The 21,923-nt window shown below is 67.4% G+C and overlaps 3 protein-coding genes across 3 annotated transcripts; 2 read left to right on the top strand and 1 right to left on the bottom strand.

The window, feature by feature from the left end:
• The first annotated feature begins 9,966 nt into the window (after nucleotides 1-9,966).
• Nucleotides 9,967-10,970, top strand: LOC119246407 (EKC/KEOPS complex subunit LAGE3-like). The gene is made up of 3 exons (XM_037512771.1): nucleotides 9,967-10,151; nucleotides 10,455-10,583; nucleotides 10,723-10,970. Exons 1-3 carry the CDS (start codon nucleotides 9,967-9,969, stop codon nucleotides 10,826-10,828), a joined length of 420 nt encoding a protein of 139 aa, XP_037368668.1. The 3' UTR covers nucleotides 10,829-10,970.
• A 1,214-nt stretch (nucleotides 10,971-12,184) lies between these two features.
• Nucleotides 12,185-13,003, top strand: LOC119246406 (cancer/testis antigen 1-like). The gene is made up of 3 exons (XM_037512770.1): nucleotides 12,185-12,387; nucleotides 12,609-12,737; nucleotides 12,865-13,003. The coding sequence occupies exons 1-3, from the start codon at nucleotides 12,185-12,187 to the stop codon at nucleotides 13,001-13,003; spliced, it is 471 nt and encodes a 156-aa protein (XP_037368667.1).
• A 1,047-nt stretch (nucleotides 13,004-14,050) lies between these two features.
• LOC119246404 (EKC/KEOPS complex subunit LAGE3-like) lies at nucleotides 14,051-14,981 on the bottom strand. The gene is made up of 3 exons (XM_037512769.2): nucleotides 14,758-14,981; nucleotides 14,462-14,590; nucleotides 14,051-14,368 (listed from the first exon to the last, which is right to left on the bottom strand). Exons 1-3 carry the CDS (start codon nucleotides 14,979-14,981, stop codon nucleotides 14,224-14,226), a joined length of 498 nt encoding a protein of 165 aa, XP_037368666.1. The 3' UTR covers nucleotides 14,051-14,223.
• Between the last annotated feature and the right edge of the window lie 6,942 nt (nucleotides 14,982-21,923).

Here is a 21,923-nt window from a genome sequence, read left to right as displayed (position 1 = left end):
TTGTGGGGGGGAGGGGGTGACTGCTGATGGAGACAGGGTTTCTTTTGGGGTGATAACAATGTCCTGAAATTGGCACACACCTGCTGAATGCAGTAAACACGGCTGAGCTGCACGGTCCAGTTGGGTGTGTCATGTCAAAAAAACCTGTAAAAAACGTTTATTTGTTCCATGTGTGTGCTGCCTCCTGTAAGGTAAAATTAATAACATACTTTAAGGAGGTAGAAAAAGGAAAATGAAACCAAAAGCTACTAGAAGGAAGAAAATAATAAAAATTAGAGCAGAAATAACTAGAAATGAAAAAAAGTAGTTCAAACATCAAGGAAACCAAAAGCTTGTTTTTTGAAACTATATAATAGATAAACCACCCATTAAGACTCATTCAGAGAAAAAGTAAAGAACCCTAAGAAATAGAATTACAAATGAAAAAGGACTTTTTTAATTTTTTTTTAATAGAGGCATGCTTTATTTATTTATTTGTTTGTTTGTTTGTTTATGCAAGCACTGGGCACAGTCAGAAGCGCGGGAGGGTGAGAGGATTCACCAGAGCCAGAGCGGGGAGCAGAGCAGGCAGAAGGACCGAAGGACACTGCTGAGGGGAGCAGCGGGCGGCAGGAGAGGTCTGCGCGCCATGTGGGACCCTCCTCCGGTGGCCGGGGAGCAGCCGGGGATCGAACCGGCGCCGCAGACGCTGCGGGCAGCTTCGCAACCTAGCGCTCAACCGCTGCGCCACCGGGGAGGCCCAAGGACATTTTTTTTAAATTTATTTTTTTATTATTTTTAAGATTGATTATTTATAGAAGAACCGGGGTACAGGCCAGATGCGCGGGAGGGTGAGAGGACTCACCAGAGACAGAGCGGGGAGCAGAACAGGCAGACTGATGAAATACACTGCTGAGGGGAGCAGCGGGCGAGACAGGAGAGGTCTGCGCGCCATGTGGGATCCGCCCCCGCCGACTAGGATCAAACCGGTGCTGCAGAGGCTGCGGACAGCTTTACAGCACGGTGCTCAACCACCTGCGCCACCAGGGGAGGCCCAAAAGATTTATTTATGCACACAAGAACTGGGGTACAGGCCAGAGGTGTGGGGGGTGAGAGGATTCACCAGAGCCAGAGCGGGGAACAGAACAGGCAGACTGACTGTAATACACTGCTGAGGGGAGCAGCGGGTGAGGCAGGAGAGGTCTGCCGCGCCATGAGGACAGCTCCCTGGCCGGTTGGGGATTGAACTCTGCGCTGCAGAGGCTGCGGATTGCTTCATAGTGCGGTGTTTAACCCCTTGCGCCACCAGGGAGGCCCTGAAAAAAGGACATCTTACAACAGATGTCACAGAAATAAAGATCATAGGAGACTGAATATCTTTATACAAATTGAAAAATCTAGATGAAATGGGCAAATTCTTAGACTTATACAACCTTCCAAGACTGAACCAGAAAGTAGAAAATTTGAAGGGACCAATTATAAGTGATGAAATTGATAACAGTAATCAAACGTTTCAAACAAAACAAAAACCCCAAAGCCCAGGACCACAAGGTTTCACAAGTGAGTTCCACCAAACCTTCAAAGCCAGCAATACCTGTGCTCAAAGTCCTCCGAAAAATCAAAGAGGTACGAACGTACCCTCAGTGCTAGTCGGCGGCGGGCAGGAGGCGCGAGCGCTGCAAGTTTAATTGCACGTGTAATAAAAAGGCCAACGAGAGAGGTGGGGGGGGCCTCAAGGGCTCCAGAGAGGGCAGTGTTCGCTTGTCAGAAGGGTGGGGGGTGCTCAATGCAACAAATATTAAAATTTTACTTAAATGAGTTAAGTTCAATTAAAAAAGCAATAAATCAGCACTAGTTGTCGTTACTACACTTCACTGTGCTCTCTCGTCCGGGGTGATCACCGACGGTGTGTCGATATGGGGGAGAGCAGGCAGCGGGGTGCTGGGGTCCGGGCCTGCGAGCGCGCTGCTCCCTGCGCGGGCGGCGGGCGGCGGGCGGCGGCAGGGGCTCCGCGTCGGTGTATCGCTGGCTGCCCCGACCAGAGAAAACATTGATGAAAACTGAACTTGAAAACGCGCTGTCCGTCGCTTGTCCATGGGGAGTAGCACAAACATTCGAGAAAACACCTTCTCAGCGCTCGGGGCTCCTAGGCAGCGGGAGCGGCTGGGGGCGCCACGTGGTCCCCGGTCCTCGCCCGGCTTCTCCCCAGCGCCCAGGGCCACGCCAGGCAGCGCTCCCGCCGCCGCCCTCCCTCGGCCCCCGCGGCCGCCCCGCCTGCAGACGCAAGACCGCGGCGAGAGCCGACTAAGGGCAGCGCGAGGAGCCGCGGGGTCCACGCCCCGGGTGTTTCGGAACTGGCTGTGCTGCCGCCGTCGAGTCAGAGCCCCGCACACGGGACGCGGGGGAGGACGGCACGTGCTGCCCGGCCCGGGGAGGCCCCTGTCCGCCCTGCCAAGTACGCGGCGGACGAGGGGTGGCCGGGCGTGGGGGGACGCCGGCCTGTCGGTACCGGCCTGGGCTCCCCGGGGCAGGAGAGGAGCCCTGGGAGGGGGCGGGGTGGCTAGGGTGAGGCGGGGACCCTCAGCGCCCAGGGCGGGGGCACGGGTCTGGGGGATGCCGTCCAGGCCCCGGGGTGCCAAGCTGTCATCAACGGCCTGGGGCGCTGTGCGGCTCGGCTTGGGGGAGGCCCGAGGGGCCGGGTGCCGCTCGGCCGGGCGTGGGGCGAGGCGGGCTGTGGGACGCGTCATCCCGGCGCCTGAAGCGGGAGACACCGGCCGGCCCGGCAGCGCATCAGGGGGCCCAGGTGGCCACGCCACCCGGCACCCGTGGAGGGCCCGGCGGAACGCAGGGGGAGCACGCTCGCCCTCCCGCCCGATGCCTGCGTCCCCTCCCGGTCGGGGCGGCCGCACGAGCCCATCTTGCTCGACCCCAGTCCCAACCCGGACCCCGCGTCTCCGATTCTTTCGCCCCCCGTCTTCGCCCCACTCGAGTCAGGCTTTTCTATGCACCCCTTACCTGCCTCTCTTTCCTGCTCTGTGTGACCCTGCGAGCCACTCTGGGGTGTCCTCGCCTTGACCTCCAGCAGCACCCCAACACAGCGGACCGCTTCCTGCTCCCTGACCCGGGGGCCCTCATGAGGCAGGACCCACATGGTACCCTCGGGGACCCTCACCTGTGTCGGCTCCTCTTCTTCCCCGACACCAGAGCCAACAAGAGCCCCGGACTCGGGCTGGGGCTGGCCCGATCCCTCAGGGCGCCTTGGGGAGCTCAGCCGGGCCCAGGGCTGCCGAGTGTCTCTCCAGCCCATTCTTTGGGGGAACTGCTGACTCTGTGCCCTGGGGTGACGCGACCCGCAGGCTCGCCCAGAACCCCCTCCCGCCGCCCCTCCCAGCCTGCTGGCCTCTCTGGCGACATTGTCAGTCCCCAGGCTCCCCTCTGGGGGCCTCCCTGCTTGCTTCAGTGTGTCAGTGCCTCCCCGGCGCAGGTAGGAGGACCCGCGAGCCTCGGGCAGCAGGTCCCTCCATGGCACCCCACGGCCGCCTCTGCCCCTCCCCACCGCGTCCCAGCATCCCGGATGGCCCCGAACCCGAACGAGCGGGGCCTCCCCGGCCCCAGCCCCAGCCCCGCCCCTGCAAACCGGGGCCGGGCCAGAAAGGGGGGCAGGGCGGTCGCTGGACGGAAGCAGACAGTCGGGATGGCGGGTCCCTTTTATTTCCCGCGGGCAGCCCCCAGCGAGCAGGCGCCAGCACAGCGGAGCCCCCGACACCCCCCGCAACGGCCCCCGGGCGCCAGGCGGCGTGGCCGGGGGTGGGGGGGGTGGGAACCCGGGGAGGCTAGCCCCCGAACTCCGGCCTCGGCTTCACCACCACGGGGGGCCCGGAGCGCTGCAGGGCCCGCACCACCGCGGAGAGCTGCTCCAGGAACGCGGCGACGGACACTCGCAGCTGGGCCGGGTCTTCCGCGGTCAGCAGGCTGCAAGGAGGGGGAGGCGGCTCCGTCGGCCCACCGCGCGCCACCGCCCGCCGCCCTGCGCCTGCCCACGAGCCGCCCCCGCCCCCCCCCCCCCCCCCCGCCCCCCCCCCCCCCCCCCCCCCCGCCGCACGGCCCTCCGGGCACTCACACGGACAGGATGCTGCCGGACACCAGGAGCTCCGCGCGCACGGCCCCGGGGAGGGGCTGGTCACGGCGGGCCAGCGCCTGGCGAGCCACGTGCGCCTCCACGGGCGACCGGAAGGGCTGCGCGACGAAGCTGGCGGGCGTTCGGTTAAGGCGCAACCCCCCGCGCTCCCGCCGGGCCTCGGGCCCCACGACGGCCGGACGGCCGCGCGCACCCCAGGCCGCTCCGGCCGCCCCCACCCCCCGACCCAGGGTGGGCGCCGACCCTCCCGTCCCTCGGGGGCCCCCTACCCCGGCCGGGCCCGGCCCGCCCCCGCCCCCGCCCCCGCCCCCGCGGTGCCGCAAGTAGGATACAACTGGATCGGGCGGCTGCCCGGGGCTCTGGGCGCGGGCCCGGCGGCCTCGGACGGCGCGTGGGCGCCGGGCCCGAGCGCGTCCGCGCCGTCGGCTCCGAGCGCGCGCCCCGCGTCGCCGGCGTCGGGGTCCCGGTGGCCGGGGTCGCCCTGGCCGTCCGCGCGTCCAGCCGCCTCGTCCCGGCCTCCGCCCGCGGCGCGCATGGTCCCGCTGCCGGACGCGCCCACGACGCTCGCGCCGCAGCAGCGCGGCTCGGCCCCGGCCCCGCCCCCGGCGTGTGACGTCAGGCGGGCCCCGCGGGAGCGCGGCGGCCACGCGGCACGTGAGCCTCTCCGCGCCAGCGCGCCCCCTGGCGGCCGGGCCCGCCGTCGGCGCCGCAGGTGCGGGGGGGGGGGGGGGGGCGCGAACGCGCGCGGGCCCGGGCGGCGCCGTCGCTCCTCCCGCCACGCTCGGTCTGTCGGTCGCTGAGGACGGGGTGCCCTCCCGGGGGCGGGTCCGCCGCCGCCGGCGGAGGAGCACCGCGGGCCGGGGGCGCCGGCCACCCCCACCGCCCCCGCCTGGGAGCGCTGGCCCGGGGCCCCGCTGCCCCCGCACCCCGGAGCACACTGGGACACTCGGGGCCGCTGCCCCGCACGCCAAGGCCCGGCTCCCGCCTCCCGCGTGCCCGGGCCCTCTGTGGCTCATGCTCGGGGGCGCGCTCCCCATCCGCCCCCGGGACACACGCCTGCACCCGTGAAGCCCCGCTGCCCGCCCCAGGCCCAGCCGCAGAGGCCCCTGAAGGCGAGGCCCTGGCGTGTCCGCCACTGCCCACTGGCCCCTTCCGGGGAGCCTGCAGGAGACCACCCGTTCATCGGGGAGGAGGAGGGACTCGAGCCGGGGGGCACTGGCACGGACCGGGACGCGCGCCGCCCGCACCCTGTCGCCCGCCCGCGTCCGGCCCGCGCGCGCTGGGCCCTGATTGGCGGAGACCTCGGCGGGGGTCCGCGCGCGCTGGGCCCTGATTGGCGGAGACCTCGGCGGGGGGGGGGGGGTCCGCGCGCGCTGGGCCTTGATTGGCGGAGACCACGGCGGGGGTGGGGGGCTCGCGAAGGGCGTGCCGATTGGCGGGCGGGATGCGCGTGCGCACTGGGGTCCGGGCCCCTCGCGACCACCGGTTTCCACCGCCCGCGGCCGACAGCCCCGAGGGTGAGGGCGCCGCGTGCCCGCGTCGCTGCGCCCCGCCTCTCCGGCGACATGGACACCTGTGGCGATGACGGCGCATCCACCGGGGAGCAGGTCTGGGCCCGCGGCCGGGCACAGCGAGGGCAGTGGGGGTGGCGGCGGCCGGGTCGGGGCCGCGTGTCCAGGGCCGCCCCCCCAGGGTGCGCGGGGCCCCGTGGTCCGCGTGGGGGGCCCACGGGCTCGCGGGGCCCGGGCTGGGCGGGACGGGCGGAGCGACGGGGCATGCACTGACCCTCGCCGGGCCCTGCAGGGCCAGACGTCGCCCGACCAGCCGCCCTCGGACCCCGAGCCGTCCGACTCGTCCTCCCACGTGTCCCTGGAGACGCAGATCTTGGAGGAGGCCATTTTCCCCCAAGAAGGGAGGTCGGGCCGGCGCGGGGGCGGCAAGGAGCCTGCAGAGGCGCCCACAAAGCGGGCCCTGCGCGCGCCGGCTGCCGTCCGCTCCTCTGCGCCTGGCCCCTCGGCCGGCCGAGCGCACCGCCCTGCGGCGGCAGGAGGGTCGCAGGTCTCTTCGCCCAGCAAGCCGTCGTCGGAGAGGGGGCCTGGCCGGGTCAGCGGGAAGGCGGGGGACAGGCCGAGCCTCCAGCCTCGGCGCAGCGCCAGGAAGAAGGCGCAGCAGCACAAGAGGTGGCCCGCGGCGGGCAGCGCGTCCAAAGCTGTGCCGGGCAGCTTTGCGCACACCCTCCCGGCGGGGCGCCCTCCGGCCACTGCCAGCTTCCCCCCCATCTCTGGGCTGTCGGTGCTTGGGAGAGCGGAGGAACACCCCCTGGTGTCGGGGTCACCCAAGCAGCCCCGCGGGAAGAAAGCCGGGGCGGGCGGCTCGCAGGAGTGGGAACCCGTGGGCGCGGAGGATGCCAAGCCCCGGAGAGAGCCAGCCGCGAAGGGCTCGGTGAGTGGGCCGCCTTCCCCTGCCCCGCCCAAGCCCCAGCACCCAGGCTGGCGGCGCTGCTGCTGTCCTGGGGCACGGCCCGAGGGTGCCGGTGGCTTGTCCCACAGGGTCAGAGAAGTGCTTGGTGTGGGGCTGGGGCTGCGAGGGGGCCTGGGTTGAAGGGGGATGGCAGGGCTGGCCAGCCCGGGGGCTGCGGGGTCCTGGCATGAAGGGGGATGGCAGATTGGCACCCCGGGGGCTGCCGGGAACCAGGGGGCTGGGAAGGCGGGGGCTGGCAGCTGATCGGCACCGACCGGCCCCTTGAAGGATGGGTCCTCCGATCCTCTGCCCCCTCACACGGCCCCGGCCTTTGTAGCACCCCGCTCCCCTCCCCGGCCGTCTAGGGGCACAGTGCTGGAGACGGGGGCCCGCTGGTGGAGGCCCTGCCTCCTCGGCCCGTGCCAGCCCGCCCCGCACACGCACACGCAGCCGGCAGCGAGACACGTGTGTTTCAGCTGCCCGCGCACAGGCCGGGACCCTCTCAGCGGGCCGCGTCGCTGGGAGAACACGGGGGCTCTGCCACCAAGGCAGCCCCGCAGTGGCAGCTTCGGGCCACGGCGCAGGAAGGCGCCAAGGCCAGAGGGGCCCCCCGCTCCGGTGAGCCCAGAGGCCTGGGTGGCCGGAGGGGGCAAGGCGGGCGGCGGCGCTGGCCGGGGTCCCGCCGGCCCCGCTGACCCGGGCCCTCGCCCCCAGGCAGCTGGGTGGACCCGGCCGACCTGAAGCCCCGGCTCCCGGGAAGGCCGGCCTGGAGAGAAGGGTGGAGCTGCTGGTCGGAGCACGGGTACCTTCTGCAGGGGGGGCAGCGCTGCCTGGGCCTGGACCCTGCCCGCCCTGCGCCTCCTTCCCCGCCCCGGGGGAGCCGCACGTGGGCTTCCGCTCCCGCAGGCCAGGGGCTGCTCCTGCACCCGCCCCGCCAGGACAGGAAGCCGCTGGCCCCCAGCGCCGGGGCCTGCCCCCGGGTAATGCTGCCTTGGCTGTCGGGGTCGGGGTGGGGGGGGCACCCCGGGGAGGGAGGCTGCCTCTCGCCGCCGGGGGCTCCCTGCCGCTGTAGCCGCCGGGGTGGCGCGGGGCTGGGGCCAGATGCCTTGACACTGTCTCCGTCCCCCGTGTGCCGGCCCAGTGCCCCGTGCTGCTGCGGGAGATCGACCGGCTTAACCGTCGACTCGGTACGCCCAGCTGGGGCGGGGTGGGCAGGTCCGGGGGCTCTAGCCCAGACACGGGGGGCTGTGGGGGCGCGGCCTGCCCAGGGGCCCCCGGGGCGCGGGGAGGAGGCCGAGGCCGGCCTGGCCTGGCCTGGCGCCCCTGCCGGGCCCGCCTGCCCTCCCCGCCTGTCTCCCAGAGAAGCGCTGTTTGACCCACCGGCAGGTCCGCCCGGCCCAGGGGTCTGGGCGCCTCGCGCGGCGGCTGTGCTGGGGCTGCGCCGACGTGGCCAGAACCGCCCTGCGCGGCGAGGGCCCTGCACCCCGCCCGCCGCGCCGGGGTCGGCCGGACCCTGGGGAGCCTTCACGGGCTCTAGTGCGGCCGAGGGGGCGGGACACGGACAGGGGTCCGTGGGTTGCAGCTGGGGCCCCGGGGGGCTGGTGTCGCCCTGGAGCGGCCCCCCGCCCACGCCCTCCTCCTTGCAGTGGACATGCAGTGCCTCGTCGACGAGTTCCAGATGCTGTCCAGCGAGGGCCGCATTCTTCCCGGCCCCCCGGTCGAGGAGGGCTGGGGCCCTGGCCTCACCTGGATGATTCTCCCTGAGGCGCTCTGGGGGCTGGGCAGGGGGCAGCGGCTCCAGGGCACCCAGGGCCCAGGTGGCTGGACTCCCCCATCCTGGCCTGTGTCAGCCCAGCCCTGCCTGCTGCCCCGAGGTTTCCTGGGGGCGTTGTGCCCTCACCCTGGTTTTAATAAAGGTCCTTCTTCCATCTTGTGGCCGGTGTCTGTGGGGCCCCTGGGGGAGGGGCCGTCAGCGCGTTCACAGGCCTCTGCTCTCGGCCCTGCCTGGCTCCCCTCCTCACTCCCTGGTCCTGCTCTGCTCTCTCTGAGGAGAAGCTGGGTCCACTTCCAACCAGTGGGGGCAGAAGGCACGACAGTGTGCAGCAGAGCAAGCAGTCTGATCGTTAGTTGTCATATCCCTTGCTGCACCCCAGCACCTCCAATTTCCCCCACCTGCATAGACTCCTGGTGCCCAGATGCAGGGGGGCAGAAGACAGAGATTGTGCTGGACAAGGGGCGGCGGTGGAGGGGGTGAGGCGACAGCTGGGACAGGTCAGACGTGTCCATCCCCCGGTGGCCGCTGGAGGGCTGGCCGGGTGAGGCGTCCCAGAGGCTCAGCACCGCCTGAACTCTGGGAAACGGCGGGAGCAGGCGGCTGCCGCGGAGGGCCAGCGGGACCCACGTCCTGGGGACACGGGGAGAGAGAGAGAGGCACTGTGCAGGTCACACGGCGCTCCCGGTGTCCGTCTGTCCGGCTGCCCCCCCCCAGGGGCCCATGCCAGTATGCCCCATGGGGCCAAAGCCTGGAGGGCCCGGGATGCACCCCTCACCCTCCACGGAACATGCAGTGTGACCTGCGCACAGCCGCTTGCTTTCGTGTGTGCCCTGGATCTCTTCACCAACCTGGCTGCAGCCCGGCCCACACCCCCACCTGCATAGACCGCCCCCCTCGCGCAGCTCTACCGTCTCCCCACCTCCCCTCTTACCCCCATCTCCCCCCGACCCCCCACACTGATGACCTGGGGCAGCTTCCGCTCGGCCTTGTGATTGGAAAGCAGGAAATCAGAAGCAGCCCAACCCTCGCCGTCGGGCCCGCTCCCTTACGACGGGTGGCCCAGAAGGGCACACTGTGAACAATTCGGGGGGCTCCGGGAGAAGGACGCTGCAAACCGGCCCCAATGCCAACCCGCGGGGGGGCCCCTCAAGCCCTCCAGGGCACCGCAGGAAACGCGGCTCCCACGGGACTGTGCGGGGCCTCCCGCGGTGTCAGTGCCGATGTGACCCGTGGGGGCGGGGGCCGAGCGGGGCCCCGGGGGCTGTCCACGCTCCCCCGCGCCCCGCGATGGCGCCCGCACGCCGCGAGGGGCCGGGGTCTGGATCACAGGGCGGGAACCGCCGGAGCGGGCAGGGGGTGGGCGCCTGGGGGCCGGGTCGAGCGCGAGGGGGGCGGGGCGCCAGGCCTCCTGCGGCCCCGGGAGGGCGGCGGGCGGGGCGGGAGCGTCATTGGCTGGCCGGGGCGCTCCCATCACGTGGGCGGCCGTGCGCAGGCGCCCTGGGCGTCGAGCTGCAGCCTCAGCCCCGGCCGGCAGGCGGCCCGCTTTCGGGCCGTTGTCTGGAGCCGCGCAGGCGGGCGGCCATCCCGGAGTGATCCTCGACGGGAAGGCGGCGCCATGCAGAGCCCCGATGCTGGAGCACAGGGCGCCGATGAGCAGCCCCAGATGCCTCAGGGCGCGGACGGCCAGGGCAGCCTCGGGGCAGGCTCGGGTGCCGCCCGTGCCCCGCAGGCTCCGGGGCCGGCAGGAGGTGCCGCACCCGTGGCGGTGGCCTCGGGGCCCGAGAGCAAAGTGCTGCAGTGGTATCCTCCCCGCGAGTCCGGGCGGGCCACCAGGGACAGGCAGGAGCGTTGGGGTGGCTGGGCGTGGCGGTGCGCCCTCGGGTCGGTGGTCGGTGAGGACGGAGGGGCCGGGGGCGGGTGGGCGTGGGAGCGGGGGCGGAGGTGGGGGTGGGGAGGCCCGAGGAGGAGGGATTAGGGGAGGAGGAGAGGCCAGAGCCAGGGCACCAGCCGGGCGCAGGGCAGCGCCTCCGAGGCCGGCCTGGGGGCAGGGCCCGAGCTGAGCAATTCCAGCCTGCCAGCGTGGCCCTTAACCCACCTCGACAGCACCCTCAGGGTGCCCTTCCTGTCCCCGCTGGACGCGAATGTGGCCTGCTGGTTCCTGACCCCGGAGGTGGAGCCGCGCGTGCAGCTGGTCCGCAAGGATCTCAGCGTGGTCGGCAGCGACCTGGTGGTGTGCGTGCCGGCGGGCGCGCGGGCGGGCGCGCGCGGGCCCCACAGCCCCTCTCGGTGGACCCCCGGGAGCCTGGGCCCTCGGGGCCCCCCAGGGCAGAGTAACGCGGGCCACCGCTCACCCTGCCGTCCTTCCTTCCAGCGTCATGACCTCGGAAGAGCTGTGTTTTCTGCAAATTTCCATCGACGCCTTCCTGGACCAGCTTTTCCTGGTGACGCACATCATCCACCGCTCGGGCTCCTTCTGACGCCGGCCTCCGTGGCGCCGGGGCCCAACCCTGCCTGCCCATGCCGGGGGCCCGGCTCGTGGCCGGTGTGGCCCTTGGAGCCCGGGGGCTCTTCCGGTCGCTGGAGGAGGGGTGCTTCAGTGTTGTTACCTGGGCAAGTAAAACCGAAAACGTACGCCGAGTCTCCGTTCCTTTCCGCTGACGGTGACCGTGACCAACCGTACCTTTGTCCCCCTCGGCTCTCGGGTGGACGGCGGCCCCTCTGCCGCGCCGCTCTGTCCGAGCAAGGTCGCCGGACCATTGCGGAGCTGCGGCGGCTGAGGCGCCTCTGCTAAGAACGCCTGCCCACGCTCGGAGCGGCTCCTCGCCTGTCCCGGCAGGTGTGCGGCGACTGAGAGCCAACTACAGGGCGAGTGTGATCGCCAAGGACTTGGGGCTCCTCTTCGGTCTTTACAACTGACCGCGGCCTCCTCCGCTCGCTGAAAGGCTTGCAAGTAAACCATGCTGGGGAGGGCTGTGCGAACGTGCACCGCCACCTGCGGCGCTCCAGAAGGGGCGCAGCGGGTTCCAGGTTGCCCCCAGTGCAGTTCCCGAATCTACAGGTGTGGCAGAAATGGTCAGGTTTCCCTAAGAGAAGTCCCCACAGGCCGAGTCACTGGGAATTCACTCGAGCGATTCTGGGCAAAGGGGAGCAGGGGGCCTGCGTGGACAGAGACACACTGAGCACTGCCGGCGTCCAGTGGTCCCTGTCACGGGGAACCCCCCCAACACACACACAGACCAGCATCCAGCAGAACGACGGACCCACGGCCACCTCCCTGGCACGGCCGTCCGGCCCCCCAGGGGCCGCAGGCGTGTGTCCCGGGGGCGGATGGGGAGCGCGCCCCCGAGCATGAGCCACAGAGGGCCCGGGCACGCGGGAGGCGGGAGCCGGGCCTTGGCGTGCGGGGCAGCGGCCCCGAGTGTCCCAGTGTGCTCCGGGGTGCGGGGGCAGCGGGGCCCCGGGCCAGCGCTCCCAGGCGGGGGCGGTGGGGGTGGCCGGCGCCCCCGGCCCGCGGTGCTCCTCCGCCGGCGGCGGCGGACCCGCCCCCGGGAGGGCACCCCGTCCTCAGCGACCGACAGACCGAGCGTGGCGGGAGGAGCGACGGCGCCGCCCGGGCCCGCGCGCGTTCGCGCCCCCCCCCCCCCCCCCCCCCGCACCTGCGGCGCCGACGGCGGGCCCGGCCGCCAGGGGGCGCGCTGGCGCGGAGAGGCTCACGTGCCGCGTGGCCGCCGCGCTCCCGCGGGGCCCGCCTGACGTCACACGCCGGGGGCGGGGCCGGGGCCGAGCCGCGCTGCTGCGGCGCGAGCGTCGTGGGCGCGTCCGGCAGCGGGACCATGCGCGCCGCGGGCGGAGGCCGGGACGAGGCGGCTGGACGCGCGGACGGCCAGGGCGACCCCGGCCACCGGGACCCCGACGCCGGCGACGCGGGGCGCGCGCTCGGAGCCGACGGCGCGGACGCGCTCGGGCCCGGCGCCCACGCGCCGTCCGAGGCCGCCGGGCCCGCGCCCAGAGCCCCGGGCAGCCGCCCGATCCAGTTGTATCCTACTTGCGGCACCGCGGGGGCGGGGGCGGGGGCGGGGGCGGGCCGGGCCCGGCCGGGGTAGGGGGCCCCCGAGGGACGGGAGGGTCGGCGCCCACCCTGGGTCGGGGGGTGGGGGCGGCCGGAGCGGCCTGGGGTGCGCGCGGCCGTCCGGCCGTCGTGGGGCCCGAGGCCCGGCGGGAGCGCGGGGGGTTGCGCCTTAACCGAACGCCCGCCAGCTTCGTCGCGCAGCCCTTCCGGTCGCCCGTGGAGGCGCACGTGGCTCGCCAGGCGCTGGCCCGCCGTGACCAGCCCCTCCCCGGGGCCGTGCGCGCGGAGCTCCTGGTGTCCGGCAGCATCCTGTCCGTGTGAGTGCCCGGAGGGCCGTGCGGCGGGGGGGGGGGGGGGGGGGGGCGGGGGCGGCTCGTGGGCAGGCGCAGGGCGGCGGGCGGTGGCGCGCGGTGGGCCGACGGAGCCGCCTCCCCCTCCTTGCAGCCTGCTGACCGCGGAAGACCCGGCCCAGCTGCGAGTGTCCGTCGCCGCGTTCCTGGAGCAGCTCTCCGCGGTGGTGCGGGCCCTGCAGCGCTCCGGGCCCCCCGTGGTGGTGAAGCCGAGGCCGGAGTTCGGGGGCTAGCCTCCCCCGGGTTCCCACCCCCCACCCCCGGCCACGCCGCCTGGCGCCCGGGGGCCGTTGCGGGGGGTGTCGGGGGCTCCGCTGTGCTGGCGCCTGCTCGCTGGGGGCTGCCCGCGGGAAATAAAAGGGACCCGCCATCCCGACTGTCTGCTTCCGTCCAGCGACCGCCCTGCCCCCCTTTCTGGCCCGGCCCCGGTTTGCAGGGGCGGGGCTGGGGCTGGGGCCGGGGAGGCCCCGCTCGTTCGGGTTCGGGGCCATCCGGGATGCTGGGACGCGGTGGGGAGGGGCAGAGGCGGCCGTGGGGTGCCATGGAGGGACCTGCTGCCCGAGGCTCGCGGGTCCTCCTACCTGCGCCGCGGCCCGGGCATCTGTCACTGTCTGCCTTTGCCCGCATAGCATTTTCTGCCTCCACTTCCTCCTGCCACGTGAGCTTTTCCTGATTCTTCAAAAGGGCCAGACGCGTTTTCAGACCTCATCAGTACACTTTTATGTGGGCAGCCGAGGTGCCAGTAGGAGTATATGGGTGGCGGTTGCGCTGCAATAAGGGACTCGCCCTGGGCCTTGCTGCCACGGCCCTGAAACTGCCTTTTGTGGACCTGGCTCTTACCCTGGGCCTGGAGATGCTTTCGTTCACGATTCTTTCCTAAAAGCGAGACTCCAAACGGTGAAACCATTTCCAAATTAGAGCCTCCCAGAACATCAAGAACCCGTTTTCCTGCTCTCATGGAGGGCGCCGGGGACGGTGGTGTTAAGAGCAGTGGGTCACCAGGGGAACCACGGATGCCCTCACTGTGCCGATCAGAGAACCTTACCGAGGCGCCACCCAAACCCAGCCCCCACTAAGCTCTCCACGTCTGATGCCAGGGGCAGCGACCGGGAGGAGGGGCGGGTGGGAGTGGGCGCGACCACTCCCGAGAGTGGGTCAAGTACCCGTTTGTGGAGCCCTCCGCGGCCTGTGACCTCGGACCGCGTGCACCCCGCCCCCTCCCGCCCAGGAGCGAGGCGGGACGGCTAGAGGCACTAGCGGAAGACAAACGCGGGCTTAGAACACAAGTTGGGCTTTATTTTGTGTAGTAACGCGGCACAGTCCAACCCCTCCCCTCTAGCAACGGGGACAGCAAACAAGGGTCCACGGTGCCCCGTTAAGCCCGGCCCAGAACCGGGCCGCCAGAATGCCGGTCAGGGCAGCCTCCCGTGCCTGGCAGAGTCGGCCAAGGGGGTCACACCTTAGGTCCCTTTCCTCGGCCGGGGGTGGGTGCAGACGGCGGCCACATACGGCGAATGTTCCGAATCACCAGGGAAAGCTGGTCCAGGAAGGAGTTGATGGAAATTCGGAAGAGAACAGGGTCCTCGGCGGTCCAGTGCCTGAAAGTGAGGTGGGAGGCCCATGAGGCCAAGGAGGCCCGGCCCGCCCTCGCGCCCAACCGCGGCCCGTGCCGCCCCCTCCCCAGAACTCACACCACCAGGCTGCTGCCGTTCACCGTGAGCTCCTTGTGCACCACCCCGAGGTAGCGCGGGGCGTCAGGGGCCATGGACCGGCGGGCCATGTCGGCCTCCAGGGGGCACCGGAACGGTAAGGTGAGCGTGCTGGCGGTTAAGGCGGCAGCGGCGACTGGCTTTCGGGCCCGGCTCCCGACACCCGCGACCCGCCTTCGGCCCGGGACGCGCCCGCTGCCCCCACTGCTGTCACCACCCCGCGCCCACGGTGGGCACCAGCCCAGCACTGCCCGCCCGAAGGTCCGTGGAAAGGATACAACTCCAGCACCCGGCCGCCAGGCTCCGCGGCGGCGGGGGCGGCGTCTCCAGCAGGGCCCGGGCCTTGCGGGAGTGGTTGGGGTCCGACAGGCTCGGCCATAGTGTTGCCCGCGGCTCCTTGGCTGCCAGGGCGGCCCTGGCTTCCGGGGCCCCACGGGACAGCGGGCCGTCGCTGTCCTCCCGGGCCCTGCGCGCCGTCCACACCATCGTCGGGCGCCTGCATGGCCGCCGCCCGCCCTCCACGCCGAGCACCCGCCTGACACCACCTCAGCCCTCAGCGGACTGCGGCTCGGCCGCCCGCCTGCGCAGGGCAGCTCGGGAGCAAGGCCCAGGATGCCTGCTGATTGGCTCGCGGCCCGGCCCCGCCCAGCCTCCTGGCGCTTGTGCGGGCGGCAGCCCCTGCAAGCCCCGCCCCCGGCGTGTGACGTCAGGCAGGCCCCGCGGGAGTGCGTTGGCCATGCGGCACGTGAGCATCTCCGCGCCAGCGCGCCCCCTGGCGGCCGGGCCCGCAGTTGGTGCCGCGCGCAGCCCGCCAGGCCTCTCCTGCAGCCGCAGCCCCGCCCCAGGTCCAAGAGGCGCGAACGCCCGCGGGCGCCCACGCGTGGGCCGGGCCCAGGCGGCACTGTCGCTGCCTCCCGCCATGGGGCCTGGTCGCTTGGCGGCCTCCTTGGATCATGTCCGTAGTCCAGCGCCAGCCCCGCTGCCCCGCTGCCCTCAGGCCCTGGGAGGGAACTGGGACACTCGGCCCCGCGCACCCCTGGCCCGCCTCCCGCCCCCCGCGTGCCCGGGCCCTCTGTGGCTCATGCTCGGGGGCGCGCTCCCCATCTGCTCCCAGGAACAGACGCTTGCGGCCCTGGGGGTCTGGACGGCCGTGCCAGGGAGGTGGCCATGGGTCCGCCGTTCTGCTGGATGCTGGTCTGTGTCCCGTGTGGGTGGGGGTCCTCAGGACCGGGACCGCTGGACGCTGGCAGGGCTGGGTGTGTCGCTCCCTGCTCGCCTCTTTGCCCCAAGCCGGCGTCCTGTCCGTCCGGGTCCAGGGCTGCCGGCCCGGCTCGCCGGGCCGGCCCTCGCCCTGCCCCCCCCCCCCCCCCGGGGCCGGGCACGCCTGCGGGGACCCGAGCTGGGCCCCGGCCCCGGCCCAGGAGGACCTCGGGCGCCGCTCCGGCCCGCGAGCTCAAGGCCCGTGCGCTTTCCACGGCTCGAGTCTTCCACGTAGCAGCTTAATGAAGCCCCGTCGGTGTCACCTCCATTTCCCAGACAGCCGAGCGGACCCTTCAGAGGCCGCCCCGCGCCCGCACGCGCACCCGCGCCCCGACGTCGCCGGAGGGTGCGGGCGGGGGCCGGCGGGGACCCTCTTACTGTGCTAACAGCCACCGCGAACATAGCAATAAAATCCTGTCGTTTTCCATCTCCGCGTCCGCCTGCCCCCCCGGCCGGTCCGAGCGGGGCGCCCCGGGCCGGCCGCCGGTGTCGGGGTCTCCGCACCCTGATCCCGCCCTGCCGCGGCAGCTGGGAGCGGGGCGGGAAGGGAGGAAGGAAGGGGCAGGAGGCTGTTCCCCGGGGTCCTGACGCACTCGGGAGCAAAGGAGAAGCGCTGCTCGACAGGAGCCCCCGGCGGGGGCTCGGAGGTGAGGGCGGCCGGGGGAGAGGCGGCCTTCCAGGGAAGGGGGTTCCCACGGCGCCACTGAGGTGACCTCCCGAGGGGCAACAGGGGGAGCTTCCTGCAGAGCCTGGTGGGCAGCCCCCGGGGAGAATCTGGGGAGCGGGGGGTCTGTTCGCGGGGCGCCCAGGTAGGTGGACGGCGAGGGGAGGCTCACGGAGGAGCAGGAGCGTCACCCCAGGGCACAGAGTCAGCAGTTCCCCCAAAGAATGGGCTGGAGAGACACTCGGCAGCCCTGAGCCCGGCTGAGCTCCCCAAGGCGCCCTGAGGGATCGGGCCAGCCCCAGCCCGAGTCCGGGGCTCTTGTTGGCTCTGGTGTCGGGGAAGAAGAGGAGCCGACACAGGTGAGGGTCCCCGAGGGTACCATGTGGGTCCTGCCTCATGAGGGCCCCGGGTCAGGGAGCAGGAAGCGGTCCGCTGTGTTGGGTGCTGCTGGAGGTCAAGGCGAGGACACCCCAGAGTGGCTCGCAGGGTCACACAGAGCAGGAAAGAGAGGCAGGTAAGGGGTGCATAGAAAAGCCTGACTCGAGTGGGGCGAAGACGGGGGGCGAAAGAATCGGAGACGCGGGGTCCGGGTTGGGACTGGGGTCGAGCAAGATGGGCTCGTGCGGCCGCCCCGACCGGGAGGGGACGCAGGCATCGGGCGGGAGGGCGAGCGTGCTCCCCCTGCGTTCCGCCGGGCCCCTCCACGGGTGCCGGGTGGCGTGGCCACCTGGGCCCCCTGATGCGCTGCCGGGCCGGCCGGTGTCTCCCGCTTCAGGCGCCGGGATGACGCGTCCCACAGCCCGCCTCGCCCCACGCCCGGCCGAGCGGCACCCGGCCCCTCGGGCCTCCCCCAAGCCGAGCCGCACAGCGCCCCAGGCCGTTGATGACAGCTTGGCACCCCGGGGCCTGGACGGCATCCCCCAGACCCGTGCCCCCGCCCTGGGCGCTGAGGGTCCCCGCCTCACCCTAGCCACCTCTCTGGGACAGAAAGTATAGCAGACACGTGAGGGGAAGCAGAGGGCTTCAAAGAAAGAAGAGGGGGCTCCCCCCACCCGCAGGTGCTTGTTCAGGGCTGTCCTCGTGGCCACCCCAGTGCCGCCCCAACCTGCTTGGAATTTCCTGTTCCTGCCGCTCTCATCTGCCCTCGGCCCGCTCCCCTGGCGAGGCCCTGCTCCCCTGGCGCTGCATAACGGTGTCTCAGCCATTATGTAGGTGCACAAACAGCCTTTTGAAACAAAGCATTCAAAGCAGCATTGTTTACATTGGTGGAAAAGTAGACTCCACGTGCTCAGATACCCAGTCCACGGCGCTCTGTCTTCATGGCTAAGCAGCATCACGTCAGACCCGTGCTGCTCGTTTTCTTCATCCATCCCTCCATCCATTGCCGCCGCTTTATTGCACACGTCTCTCACACCTGGCGGTCGTTTTACTGCTCCCTGCACCCTTTTTCGCAGACAAGGTAGTCATGGAAACCTCTCAGATTTTCCTCCTCTTGCTCAGAAATGTGGGTGATCTGAGAATCCCAAAGCTTGCAGCTGTTCAAAGCCAGGACATCTGGTGTCCGGGGTCTGCCTCACCAGTGGGGCTTGCAGGAAGGAGAGGCCTTCCCTCTGAATGGTGGTCGTGTAGGCCTCATGGTGAGGGTGACGCTGGGCAAGGACGAACAAGAGGTGAGGGAGAATGAAGAGACGGTGTGCCTGGATCCGAGTGAGCGAGCTCCGAGGCGGTGGCCGGAAGGGCTTGCCCTCTTGGCGAAATGGGGCGGGATGGAGAATCACTGTGCATTGGATTGCGTCCCCCCAGAAGATAGGCATGCTGCAGGCCTGACCTCGGCGCCTGTGAATGTGACCTTATGTGGAAATCAGGTCTTTGCAGATGTGCTTAGGTGAGGTCAGACTGGGTTAGGGCGGCCTTAATCCACTGATCTGTGTCCTTACGAGTCGAGTCGTGTGAACAGGAGAAGGGCGTGTGGAGAGGGAGTTCAACCTTTCTGACACATACAACATATATATTCACATAAACATTCTGAAGTTATGGGAAGTTTTTTTTTTAAAGTCATCAATTTCCACCTCTTTTTTTTTTTTTACGATTTATTTATTTATTTACACAAGCACTGGGCATGGTCAGAAGCGCGGGAGGGTGAGAGGATTCACCAGAGCCAGAGCAGGGAACAGAGCAGGCAGACTAATGAAATACACTGCTGAGGGGAGCAGCGGGCGGCAGGAGAGTCTGCGCACCATGTGGGACCCTCGCCGGCGGCTGGGGATCGAACCGGCGCTGCAGAGGCTGTGGGCAGTTTCACAGCCCAGCGCTCAACTGCTGTGCCACCAGGGGAGGACCACGGAAAGCTTCTTAACAGTGTGACACGTCCTGTTCTTATCTTATTACTGGTCGATTCTGATTATCCTAAAATATTCACAAGTTCAACTGCTAACCTGGGGCCTGACCTGGGGCTCCAACTCAGGATTAGACCCGGAGCATCTTGGCATTTCACCTGTTATTTGCCTGATTTGGGGGTACTCTAACCCAGAGTGGGTTGTCACAGTCTCTGCAGTTGGGACTCAAACCCACAACCCCGGGAAAACCCATCCACACTAAGAGCACAAGCGTGGTCTACGAGGCTGCTTGTCGGGGACGTCTTGTTCGCAGAGCTGTCTCTTTTTGCAAAACGCAACTAGCATGGAGGAAACGTGATGCGCTGGGGCCAAGGGGGGTATGCAATCCAGCTGCCGAGCCTCTGGACAAACGTGCCTGGATGGTTACTTCAGGACCAGCAGTGGGGAGTCTGCTCCGATGGAGTCCCAGTGCCCCGGCAGCCAGCTTCCTGGAGTGCCCGCCCGTTCCCAGCTGGTCTGTGCTCAGGGCCTCACTTGCACAGCCCAGACAGAGACATCAGAGTTGGTGAAAAGGAAGAAAAGGCTTGATTGCAAATCAACGCAAACGGAGGTAGAAAGAAGATAAACTCCAACGACCTCCCAAATTAAGAGGATGGAGTTCTGCAGGTTTGGGGGGACCCGGGCTGGAACATAGGAGGTACATTTTACTGGTTAAACATGCAGTGAGCCATGCCCCATGTTACAGCTTTCCCAGAGACACCCGGGGCGGCGTGGTGCTCAGCAATGAGACACGCGTGAGAGTGTGTGCACGTGTGGATGTGCATTTGCAGTTTGCCTTCGTCCAGTGCATGTTTTTGGTTGGTCTTGGGGCTTCTGGCTGTGAATCTGATGCCCGGCAGTAACGGTTAAAGCCACTTGCTTCCTCCGCGGAAGACCATACAGATCTAGCAGTGGGTTGTCATATGTGCAGGCCTTGTTCCCGAGCACAGGAAGGTAGGATGCTTTCTAGACGCGACTACGAGAGTGCAGCGAGTGTGGCTGGTCCTGAGTCTACAAATGTGTGCTGGGGACCTAGGACAACCGCAGACAATCCTGCCTGCCCTGTTCAAAACATGCGTCCCCTGCAAGCCTTCAAATACCCATGTGGAGTCTGTGCTCACGTCACTCACACGAGGAGCTCCCCCGACACACCTCCGCTGAGCGCATCGGGCTTGCGGGGCAGCACACTGGCAGAGGCCCAGCCCGGCCCTCCACTGCTTGGGAGCAGCCTCTTCCTGTGTCCGTTATTCACCGAGGTCAGAGCTTCTGGTCATGTTTCCGAGCTCTGTTTGACAGGTGTCCACATTCAACAGCTGGGGCTTTGTTTTGACACCTCTGTGCCTGAAGTTGCTTCCAGACTATTCTTCACCTGTTCCAGGCTGAGGAACAGAGAACATAGCCTCCGTTGTGAGGAGGTGGACATTAAGGCCCCATCAATTTTTTCCTGCAACTTGTTCAGGACCACATTTTATAGAATGCCTGTTTATTATTGTTTCCGAAAAGGAAAGTTCAATTATAGTTGCTTTAGTTTGAATGTAGAATCCTTTATTTAAAAATTTGGGCTTATTTGGAAAGATTTGGAGCTTAAATGTATGCCAATACCTTCCAAAGTAGGGTGATAGTCAGAAGCAGTTGTTCTGATCAGAGGACCTAGAGAAAGTTCTGGATAGTCACACTCACAGATTCCTTATTAAGAATGTCTGACTTAAATCTAACCAAATTTGCAGTATTATTCTTTGTACATTTTTATTATATAGTATTAACAAGCATACTACAGGGCCTCCCTGGTGGCACAAGGGGTTAAGCACTGCACTATGAAGCAATCCGCAACCTCTGCAGCCGAGTTCAATCCCTGGCTGGCCAGGGAGCAACCCATATGGCGCAGCAGACCTCTCCTGTCTCCCTAATGTTCCACTCAGCAGTGTATTTCAGTCAGTCTGCCTGTTCTGCTCCCCGCTCTGTCTCTGGTGAATCCTCTCACCCCCCCCCCGCACACCTCTGGCCTGTACCCCAGCTCTTGTATGCATAAATAAATAAATATTTAAAAAAAAACACAAAAAGTAAGCATATTACAACTTAAAATAGCTATTTGTCGAAAAAAATCTATTTTCTCATTCCTTTTATGATTTTTTTTTCTTTGACCATGGGTTACTCTGCTGTATTTTAGCTACGGACTAAATTGTGTGCCCTCCCCCAAATTCATATAGTGAAGCCTTAACTCAGACAGGACTGCATTTGGAGATAATTGATGTTAAATGTAATTGATGTTAAATGAGGTGATAAGGGTGGGTCTCTAGCCCTACAGGACTGACACCCTATAGGGAAATGCCAGGAGGAAGTCGTCTGCCAGTCAGCGAGAGCTCCCGCACCATGCAGTGCCCCTTGTCTTGGGCTTCCTGCCTCCAGAACCGTGAGGAAATTCATTGCTGTCATTTACTACCGCTGATCAGAGGCGTTTTGCTATGACAGCCCAAGAAGACTAGGATAGTGTTATTTGTGATGTTCTGACCCAGATTTGGGGGTCAAATATATATGCTCTACACAACTCTACCCCTTTTAAATGCATGAAGACTTGCTCCTGGTTTGGAATGTGGCTCCCGTTGACTTCCGCACCTGTGGAGAATATGCGGCCTGCTGCAACCAGCTGGAGCGCTCTGTGACTTTTGGGTAGCTCGCTTTCCTTGTTAGCGCTGTTCACATCAGCTATCTTCACCCACCTCCTTGTCATCTCCGTTTGTGAGAGGTGGGTGCTGGCGGCCTGCTGCGTGTTTTGAGCCAGAGGAGTGTCTGGTCGGACTTTCGTGCTGCTGTGTGCAGAACAGACTGAGTGGGGTCAACAGGACAAGATCCAGGGCGCCAGTGTTGGTGGCTCGGGTCAAGGTGAGGGTAGCATTCGAGACAGCCTGAACTGGTTGAGTTAAGATCAACTCTGAATGTAGAGTCGGTAGGAGTTTGATGATTAGGGAGTGGAAATCACACCAAGGTTTTGGCCTGAGCAGGGTGGAGCTGCTGTCCAGTCAGATGGGGAGGGCTGGCAGCCGGGTACGTTTGGGTGGGTGCAAATAACTGGAGTTGGTTTTTTTTGTTTTTTTGGGTTTTTTTTTTGGTAGTTTGAACACTTTTACCGGCAAATTTAGTAAGGTAA

Source organism: Talpa occidentalis, unplaced genomic scaffold (assembly GCF_014898055.3).
Source record: "Talpa occidentalis isolate TD23 unplaced genomic scaffold, MPIMG_talOcc4v2.1 talOcc4.15, whole genome shotgun sequence".
Lineage (NCBI taxonomy): Eukaryota > Metazoa > Chordata > Mammalia > Eulipotyphla > Talpidae > Talpa > Talpa occidentalis.
Note: the sequence above shows the minus strand (reverse complement) of the source record. Positions and strands in the feature narration are given on the sequence as shown.